This window comes from Xiphias gladius, chromosome 15, assembly GCF_016859285.1.
Source record: "Xiphias gladius isolate SHS-SW01 ecotype Sanya breed wild chromosome 15, ASM1685928v1, whole genome shotgun sequence".
Classification (NCBI taxonomy): Eukaryota; Metazoa; Chordata; class Actinopteri; order Istiophoriformes; family Xiphiidae; genus Xiphias; species Xiphias gladius.
In genome coordinates this window covers 4,024,546-4,034,125 of record NC_053414.1, presented here as the reverse complement: position 1 = coordinate 4,034,125, position 9,580 = coordinate 4,024,546, and the positions used below count along the sequence as shown (strand labels likewise).

Genomic DNA, 9,580 nt, shown 5'->3' with positions numbered 1-9,580 from the left:
CAAAATCAAAGTCGGGGGCAAAAACAAAATCTCTTTCTGTCTTTAGAAAAATCAGTATTATAGCCGTTTTTTCTTTACATGTTTCACGATGTCAATAAACAACATTTATGTCCTATTATTATATATATATAAATAAAAGGACATGGCAAAAATAAAAAAGTCTACGTGTCAGCGCGGGAATATTAATCAAATTAGTGCAAATGAAACAAAACAAAATAAAGACTAATCAAAATTCTAATTGTAGCGAAAAAACACTGGAAAATATTGAAGAATATAAAACCAGAGGTAAAATAATAGTAATAATAATAGTGAAGCCACAGTAAAGTGTAATTAATTTCGGGGCTAATTTTAAACTCAGAAAAAGTCCGTGTCTCTGTGTGAGGGAATAAATCCGGTACTGTACTGGAGCAGAGAAAAGTCCGGAGTGGCCTGTAATTTAAACGTGTGTCTCCACAGGTCGATTTAATTGTGAGCTATTGAATTAATTAAAAGTGTAACGAAGATCCGGGTGATAACAGGCAGGATGCGTCCTGGCGGAGGGGACGAGTGTCCCACGCGGAGCGGCCGCGGTCCCGTTCCGCCGCCTCCCTCAAACGTACCCGGGGAGCTCGGTGACATTTCCCACCCTTTAAAAAGGTTTATCTTTGGCCCTGGCAGCCAAAGTGAAGGAGCCGGTGTCACGCTTGCTTCGGCCCTCTCGAGATCCAGTCCGGGATCAGGCTTCCCCGAGGCCTCCTCGGAATCTGAGCTCCGCAAATTCGTCCGGTTCAGTTCCACAAGCTGTCCCCCCAAAAAAATAAAATGCTGTTCCCTCGTCTTGGACCAGATTTCGTTTCCTCTCACATGTGGTTAAAAAAACAACCCAACAACACCGAGGCCCTTCTCGTTCCGTGTCGTGAAACCACATTCTCGGCGCTCTAGGAATCGGTCCACCGGGTCCGCTGGTTCGATCCAGACGCAGCTGGACCGTTTTCTGTGCGTATCTCGTTCCCGTGGCGTCTTTTATCGGCCTTCGCGACGTGAGCGCGAAACGAAGCGCGTTCGTCGGGGTATTTCGTGGGATCCGGTAAACGAGAGGTCGGTAAGTTCAGCCGAGTGTCCGGCCATTAAATGATCCCCGGCACCGGCGTGGTTTCACGTCCGATGATACGCGGAATTAAAACGTACTGATAGGAAAGATTTTATAGGCCCGCATCAGTGGATGTGTGTTTGTGTTATGAGGCTGCAGGAGGCTTCGATAGCACCGGAGTTTCGGTCATTGAGTGGTTTCCTTCCAGCCTGTTTCTGTGGGGTTTTGTGGGGTTTGGTTTGGCCCAGACTCACCGGGCTTTCTGCCTCTTGCAGGGGCCGAACTTGACGCCTGAACACCGGGAGCCCTGCGCCTGACCTGCCCGTCCAGACTCCGGTCTCTCACCCCCCCCCTCCCGTTCCCCCCATCCCCCCTCCCCCCACTTCGTGCTTCTAGCATGATGTCTTATCTCAAACAGGCCCCGTACGGGATGAACGGACTGGGCCTGAGCGGAGCCGCCATGGACCTGCTGCACCCGTCCGTGGGGTACCCCGGTACGGATCAGCGCCGAGGCGTCCTTACGATGTTATCATTTTAGATGATGTTTCCATAGAGATTTATTTTCAGCACCGTGGTGACTTTAGTCTCATTTCATTTAATTATTATCCTGTGATATTTCTCTAGTCTTACTGGGACATTTCTAAAGCGTGTCACCCCCTGTGGCCGCCGTTGCCCGGACGGTTAAAAAACACACAAAAAAAAAACCCAAACATGTTCTTATTTATTCCGAAGTCTTAAAGGGGAAGAAAACTTTTATCATAAGGTGGAAAAGATGGTGGAGTTAGACTCAGGTGGGAGACGATCGTGTCGTTGAATTTCTCTCGAGTCAAAACTGAGGGTAAGTCTGTGCCCCTGGTGCGTTCAGGGACCGCAGGTGAAGTTTTGTTTTTTGTTTTTTTTTCTACAGCTTTATTCTGAAATGTGTAAAGCCCGTGATGGTAAAACGCGGCTGTATCAAATGAATTTCAGGGTGTGTAAGTGTTTGATCCCCGGCTGCGGAAAAACCAGTTCCAACAAACAGTGTGAAACGTGAGTCGGAAAAGACAAGAACTTAGGTGTGAAGTTATCGGTCTCTGACATGGCGTTGCGCGGGTCTCGGGCAGAGTTTTCCCAATGACGGACGTGGGCTCGTTTTCTTTCAGCCAACCCGCGGAAGCAGCGCCGGGAGCGGACCACCTTCACCCGGACACAGCTGGACATTCTGGAGTCGCTGTTCGCCAAGACGCGCTACCCGGACATCTTCATGCGGGAGGAGGTGGCGCTGAAGATCAACCTGCCGGAGTCCAGGGTGCAGGTCAGGAAGTCGGCCAGGGGCGTTTGCGAGGGGAAAAGGGGGCCGTTTATTGTGAACCATGAAAAATCTCCGTAATTAAGCCCAAGTTTGACCGAATATCCGTCCAGTCGCATCTGCTTTGGGTTTTGTTTTTGTTTTTTCTACAGCTTTATTCTGAAATGTGTAAAGCCCGTGATGGTAAAACGCGGCTGTATCAAATGAATTTCAGGGTGTGTAAGTGTTTGATCCCCGGCTGCGGAAAAACCAGTTCCAACAAACAGTGTGAAACGTGAGTCGGAAAAGACAAGAATTTAGGTGTGAAGTTATCGGTCTCTGACATGGCGTTGCGCGGGTCTCGGGCAGAGTTTTCCCAATGACGGACGTGGGCTCGTTTTCTTTCAGCCAACCCGCGGAAGCAGCGCCGGGAGCGGACCACCTTCACCCGGACACAGCTGGACATTCTGGAGTCGCTGTTCGCCAAGACGCGCTACCCGGACATCTTCATGCGGGAGGAGGTGGCGCTGAAGATCAACCTGCCGGAGTCCAGGGTGCAGGTCAGGAAGTCGGCCAGGGGCGTTTGCGAGGGGAAAAGGGGGCCGTTTATTGTAAACCATGAAAAATCTCCGTAATTAAGCCCAAGTTTGACCGAACATCCGTCCAGTCGCATCTGCTTTGGGTTTTGTTTTATTTTATAGTCACGTCCTCTAAAAAGACGCGAGACAATGAGGCGAAAGCTGCCAGAAAGTTTCGAAGGAAATTTAGTGTGGAAGTCGGGCCAGGAAGCCAGCTGGGCCAAAGTTTCCTCTCAGCTGATCCGGTTCCGCGTTTGACTGTAACATCTGACAACGGGCCACAAAAAAATAAAATAAAATAAAATAAAATAATACGACTGAGTTTGGACTCTCTGGTCCTCTCTGCCCAACTCAGGCCTCTGCGGGATCAGCCTCAATGTGAGTGTCCCAAAAAGAGAAAAGGAGTCTAAATTATTATCGATCAAGTAGGATGAAGTCGAGACAAGCAGAGACAAGTCTTGAGTCTCGGGGAGAATGTGGCTGGGCTGTGGGAGGTTTTCCGTCCCCGGCTTCGGCAGCCCTCTGCTGGGCTGAGAGCTGCGGTTGTGGCTGCTGCCTCCCTGCTCCCTGCTCCCTGCCGCCGCCGCTGACAGGCTGCTCCTGCCCCCAGAGCACTTGCCGATTTACCTGTGACAGACGCAGGTATCAGCACCATCAGTAGGTGTTGGGATTTGTGTAGAGGCATGTCTCTGTTTTGTTTTTTAAAGCTGCTACGACAGGCCTTCTGCCACTAGTGCTGCTATTAGTAATTACATAATTGCTTTTTTTTATTTATCTTTATTTTTTTTAATCGACGTATACTAATCAAAATGCTCTTGTGGCCATTTACTACAAATTCTGTACATTTTCTACAAATGAAAAAAAACATAAAAACATGAATTTCCTCATCATAGAAAAGGTGACTGAAGCCTTAAGGCTGTAAATGCAGACAGTGTCATGGTGGGATTAGTTACTTTGGCTTATTGACAAAAAAAACTCGTTTTTACACAGAGACTTTCTCGGGGATCGAAGGATAAAAGCCCTGAACACTTTTTTTTTTTTTTCCATCATTGTACCTGCTGAAACTAAAAAAAAATGGAACATTTCATCATGAAAAGCAGATGATCAGTAACATTTTTAAACAGCGGGCAAGGTAGATGGTGTCCTAGGACCCCCCCCCAAAAAAAAGAAGGAAAAAACCCACATTATTTTATAGGTTTAAGATATTTTGTCCGTAACTCCGTAAGGTGGAGTTTTTGGTCACTGCTCTGCTTACTTTACTTTGAAAAGCCACCCTGGCTGAGTCTGCGCGAGGGGCACCTTGCTTCACCCAAACACGTTAAAACATTTGACTTCGGCACAGATAAGCAGCCTCCTGTTACTGGTAACATGAATCCTTTAGTCTGGTGAGTATTTCACCATGTAGCTCTCATCAATATTTCATTGAGGAAAGGTTACCGAGCAGGTTGCGGCAGGTCTCGGCCTCCAACAAAGACGGCGGCTTGCCAGTAGAACGCGACGAGATTTCAAGGGTCGGTTCGCCGAGACACAACGAAACATTTCTGACTTAGCTCTACTTGCATCTGGCCATGCATGGAGCCTCTGAGCTTTCTCTCTGGCCCTCCAACAAATAAACCAGAGACAGCATCTCTCTCCAGACACAGAGTGTCCTCCTGGACCTAGTCTCTTGGGCTCACAGCGAAGTCTGCGGATTGACGGGGGCACTGTTTTCTGAAAATGATGTCTGGCTGTTGAATTATCCAAATCTCTCTGGGTTTTTCTTTCTTTTATTGCTGCGAACACCACGAGCTAAATTCAATTCGCCTCGGTAGAGGCAGAGAACTGGAAACTTCCAGTTCTACACATTGAGCTGTTTCTTTCTTCCTTTTTTTTTTTTTGGCACCAGTCATTTAGCAACTCTGTCCGGAGCAAGTGGAACCAACTGCTGCTCCTTACAGAGTCCAGCAGTAAAGGTGAAAGGTCAGAGCCACAGCTCCCCAGCGGGACCACGTGAGAGGGTAGCGTTGAGACGCGAGGGCAGAGCGTGCCCGGTCCCCGCTCGGTCGGGTTGCGCGGTGCTTTGGGTTTCTGACGCGATGGTGACCTCTTGACCTCTCCCCCTTGCTCAGGTCTGGTTTAAGAACAGACGAGCCAAATGTCGGCAGCAGCAGCAGAGCAGCAGCAGCAGCAGCGCCAAGGTGAAACCGATGAAGAAGAAGTCGTCTCCTACCAGAGAGAGCACCGGGTCGGAGAGCAGCGGCCAGTTCACCCCGCCGGCGGTGTCCAGCTCCTCGTCCTCCGCCTCCTCCGCTTCGTCCTCCTCCTCTTCCTCCTCCTCCGTCTCCTCCGGTCTCGGCGGTCCCGGTCTGATCAGCACCTCTACCTCCGTCACCGCCCCGGTGTCGTCCATCTGGAGCCCGGCGCCCATCTCCCCGGCCCCGGCCCCAGCCGCGCTGCCCGACCCCGCCGCCCCCACCAGCGCCTCCTGCATGCAGCGCTCCGTGTCGTCCTCCGCCGCCGGGGGGACGCCCTCCTACCCGGTGTCTTACAGCCAAACGGCGGCGGCGTACGGCCAGGGCTACCCGGCCTCCGCGTCGGGGTCCTACTTCGGCGGCGTGGAGTGCGGCTCGTACCTGGCGCCCATGCACTCCCACCACCACCCGCACCACCCGCACCAGCTCAGCCCCATGACCGGCAGCTCCATGTCGGGACACCCGCACCACCACATCGGCCAGACGTCGGGGCACCACCACCATCACCACCACCCGACGCACCACCACCAGCCGTACAGCGCGCCCGGCCTCGCCTTCAACTCCACGGACTGTCTGGATTACAAAGAGCAGACGGCAGCGTCGGCCTGGAAACTCAACTTCAACGCCCCCGACTGTTTGGACTACAAAGACCAGGCCTCGTGGCGTTTCCAAGTGCTGTGACTCTCTGTGTTTCTCTTCTTCTATGCTTTTTGTTGTTGGTGGTTTATTTTTGAAGATCCTTCAAACTGATAGTAGAGACACTTTTAAAAAGTTTATTTGTGAGCAAACTGAAACGATGCACAGATATCTGGGGCCTGAGCAGAAGGCCTCGGGGGTTTGGCTCTGGCGTCGTCAGCGGATCGGTTGGACCGGGATTATTTTTCTACTCCAGAACTCGAGAAAAACTAAACCCATTTACAGCTTTTGAAGGCCTTTGATAGTAAAGATGTCAGCGGAACCTGCCAGATTGCGCAGCCTGGGATCGTCTCAGTGATCAATCGGTGAATTTTCGACTCGGTGGAGATTTTTGCTTCAAAGAAAAAACAAAAACATCAATTCCGGCTGAGATATCTGAAAATAAAATCATGAATTCGACTCTTGAGTGGGCTTTTCTAAATACCTTTTTGCAAAAACAGGATGCTGCTATGATTTCCAGGTTGCTGATGTTCATTTCTATCTGATTTCCAACTTGAATCTTGTTCAGAAACTTGTCGTCCAGACTGTGGGTGTTGTATTTTGGAGACTGAATTGCAGCACTTGTTTATAAGGTGATAGATTTTGCTATTTGTTCTTTGCAGAGGAGAGAAAATAAAAATGTGAATTAGACACGCAATGTCAGTATTCCATTGAAATTTGAAAGATGTACATTCGTGTCTTTATAATAAAGTCTTGTTTAAACATGAGCGGTCCAAAGATACGTCTTTTCATTGCGACAATGAGCCACGTCGTGTCAACAGAGCAGTTTCCAACAAGAGATTTATCCCTACTTATGAAACTAATTATACTGAACTGGTTTAAAAGTGTGAGCTGGGCCACATCAACAACTGTTTTAATTATCACTCATCAATCAACGGCAGCGTTCAGCTGCAGGTTTCGTTTCCCTTTGACTCATAAATAAATGAATGTTGTTTTTCAGCCTTGGTTTATTCAGGGAAGTTTCACCGAGATCTTTCATTGTCATAACGCTGCTCGCACGCACGCACGCACACACACACACACACACACACGGACACACACACACACACACACACACACGGACACACACACACACACACACACAGAGACAGTTACACACATTGACACCTGGATGCTGCCCCGTTTCAACACAGTCCGATCTCTTGGATGTGTTGGCAGCCGAGGGAGTAAATGCTCAGTCTCACTGAGGTTTAACAAACTTCTTGCGGCGAAACGAGTTCATTTTCACCCAACGGCCACAACCAGTGGCTTCCTCCGCGGAGGCAAAGTAAATCTGTGAATCTGTGGCAACAAGCTCGACCTACGGTGAATTTTGACATGCGTGACCGAAGTGAGAGCGGCAGCTGGGTCCAGGGGTGATTCTTTATGTTCCTCGGGCACCACTGCTGTGGAGAAGAAGCCAGTCAGAGACGTGAATGCGAAACGCGAAACTTCGGAGCCATAGCCGCCGATTTCTGTCGAAACTGACTCCGAATTTAACAGCGAATGATTTCAGCTGCAGATTGTTTTCAGTTTTTCGCCGTTAGTGGCTCACATGACTGAATTTTAAGCTCACTGATTGGATGTTTCCCTGCTGAAATGCACCTTTGACCTTTTATCGAATCCCCTGATCGTTTTTAACAGAGTTGTTACGCATCTCGACTGACGACTGAACCGGGAGACTATCACGCCGACTGGAGCCGTAGAAAAGCTCCATCTGTGAGTCGCTAACGTTGTCTGTGGGAAAAATGACTTCTGGAACCAGAGGCGCATGAAGTAACTCCTCCTGCCTCACAACTCTGTAGCAAACGCCCTCGACGACGCCAACATTTGACGGAACGTAAGTAATGGGGGAAGCTAGCGTAGCTTATTAGCCGCGCGTCACAGCCAGGTTCACGATACAATACATCTTTTGGCGAAATCAAACCGACACTGACAACAACATAGAACGGGGGAGCTGTGCAACTTTCTGGTTTGATTGGACCTTCAAGGGCCTTGCTCAAGGGCAGAGTAGTGGTTGTGCTGAGGGAGCAGAGCAGGTCCCAATGGTGTAAAGTCGATTTCACAGGAAGCATATTAGAGCTGAAAGGATTTGGTGTTTAAATCGATTATTCGGTCAGCAGAACAGTTAGAAAACCGAATTAATGATTAAATAATGAATCCAGTTCAAAATACCAAACCTTTGATGGTTGCAGCTTCTGAAACGTGAGGATTTTCAGCTTTTCTTGCGTCCACACGTCATCCCAAACACCCCCCCAACCCGTTTTGTCATTACTCTCCAAAGTGACCCATCGGAGCCTTTTCTGATCAGCTGCCCCGTTACAAACGAGTGTTAGAAAAAAAAAAAATCATTCACGTGAGCAACTTCTGCTCTGCCCTGGGGTCTGGGTCTTGCTTATTAATGGCCCCTCTCTATTTCTATGTGATGATCTGAAACACCTGTCCCAGCTGGTATCGGCGTCGCAAGATGTGGGTTCGTGGATTTTATCCCGAAGAAGGTGGAAGGTGTCTCCTTACGCGGATGTTTGGAACTTCAAGCAAAAGCCTGCGACCCGGTTCACAACAGAGGTTTGTTGTGCTTGTAGAAACACGAAACTGGGACCCAAACTTAGAAAGACTTAACGCAGCCCTCGAACCGGCCGTTATCAAGATCCTAGATATCAATACATGTATAGTTTTTACCATATTTTTTAATCAAGCTCGATTAAAAAACAGGCAAAATGACAAGTTTCCAACTTAAATGCTTCAGGTATGTATATGAATATGAAGATCAAACATTGTGATTGGGCTTTTAAATTACAAGAAAACTACATCTTTTTTTAAGAACAATCAGCTGTAGAAAACACGCTGTGGCTCCCAGAACGTGGCGGCAGTATCAACATTATCTGTGGCACCCAGAGGAATATCCAAACAGCGTGTCAATAATCAAACCCCTCCCTCCCCCCGCGGAGGTGGACTCGCAGCCCGGCAGGTTAGCAAACATGTACACTGGCATCCCCGCTGTTTGTTTGGCTGTGTCGACGGTAATGTACAACTCATTTGATCCGAGGAAAAAAGGGACGAATCACGATTTTAATTAACAGCCGTCCCGCTTCCTCGCGGCGTCACTCCGGCAGCTGGACAAACAGTTCTCGGTAAACACGGCGTCCACGCCGTGTGTTTGCCCGCCCCGCGTCCTGCTGGGCTTTACCAGCGTGCACTGCTGCCTCCCGCAAGCGCGAGCCAGGATTTACCGCACTAGGACAAACTAATCTCCAGGCCATGTTCAGGCAATCTCCGCTGCTTATTTTAGAGAAAGGATGCCCCTCTCTGAACAGCTGTTCTGGATGTCTTATTATCCCGCCGGCCTCTCCCCGGGAGCGTGAACTTCTATTCCTCGCCTTTGTAGTGACAAAGTGACTCGGCTTTTTGGCTTTTTAGTCTTCCAGAAGGCCGCTGAGAAAAAAAAAAAACACTCTGACTTCTCAGGGGATCACCTCAGTTTTCCTGACGAGACCGCGCTTCGGAGGACATCAAAGTGTCCTCTCGGGTGCTCCCGAAGAAGCAGCTCTGTGATCTCTGAATAAATGATTCGCAGAGGAGTCGGCAGCAGTGAACGAAAGCGGCTTCCTTGCCTTCACGTGGACCCGCTGACTGAACTGAACCGTGACAGGAGCCTGGAAGTTTGCATAGACTTCGACGGCTGAGATGGAGGTGGAAAGAGGCCTTCGGAGCACAGAGGCCGTTTCGGGACCGAAAACTGTGGGCGGACTCACCGGAC

At 49.4% G+C, this 9,580-nt stretch overlaps 1 protein-coding gene across 2 annotated transcripts; it reads left to right on the top strand.

Annotated features, from left to right (window-relative positions):
• The first annotated feature begins 1,466 nt into the window (after positions 1-1,466).
• LOC120799675 (homeobox protein OTX1 B-like) lies at positions 1,467-6,548 on the top strand. 2 transcript variants are annotated; one of them, XM_040144941.1, is made up of 4 exons: positions 1,467-1,563; positions 2,212-2,363; positions 5,023-5,186; positions 5,268-6,548. In XM_040144941.1, the coding sequence occupies exons 1-4, from the start codon at positions 1,467-1,469 to the stop codon at positions 5,824-5,826; spliced, it is 972 nt and encodes a 323-aa protein (XP_040000875.1). In that variant the 3' UTR covers positions 5,827-6,548. The 2 variants fall into 2 exon arrangements, with proteins under 2 accessions (XP_040000875.1, XP_040000874.1); XM_040144940.1 differs by having other exon boundaries at positions 5,023-6,548.
• Positions 6,549-9,580: the final 3,032 nt, after the last annotated feature.

Coding starts and splice junctions, on each gene's coding strand:
- LOC120799675 (XM_040144940.1), top strand. CDS start 1,467: ATGATGTCTTATCTCAAACAGGCCCCGTACGGGATGAACGGACTGGGC. Junction 1,564..2,211: donor CCCGTCCGTGGGGTACCCCG/GTACGGATCAGC, acceptor GTTTTCTTTCAG/CCAACCCGCGGAAGCAGCGC. Junction 2,364..5,022: donor TGCCGGAGTCCAGGGTGCAG/GTCAGGAAGTCG, acceptor CCCCTTGCTCAG/GTCTGGTTTAAGAACAGACG.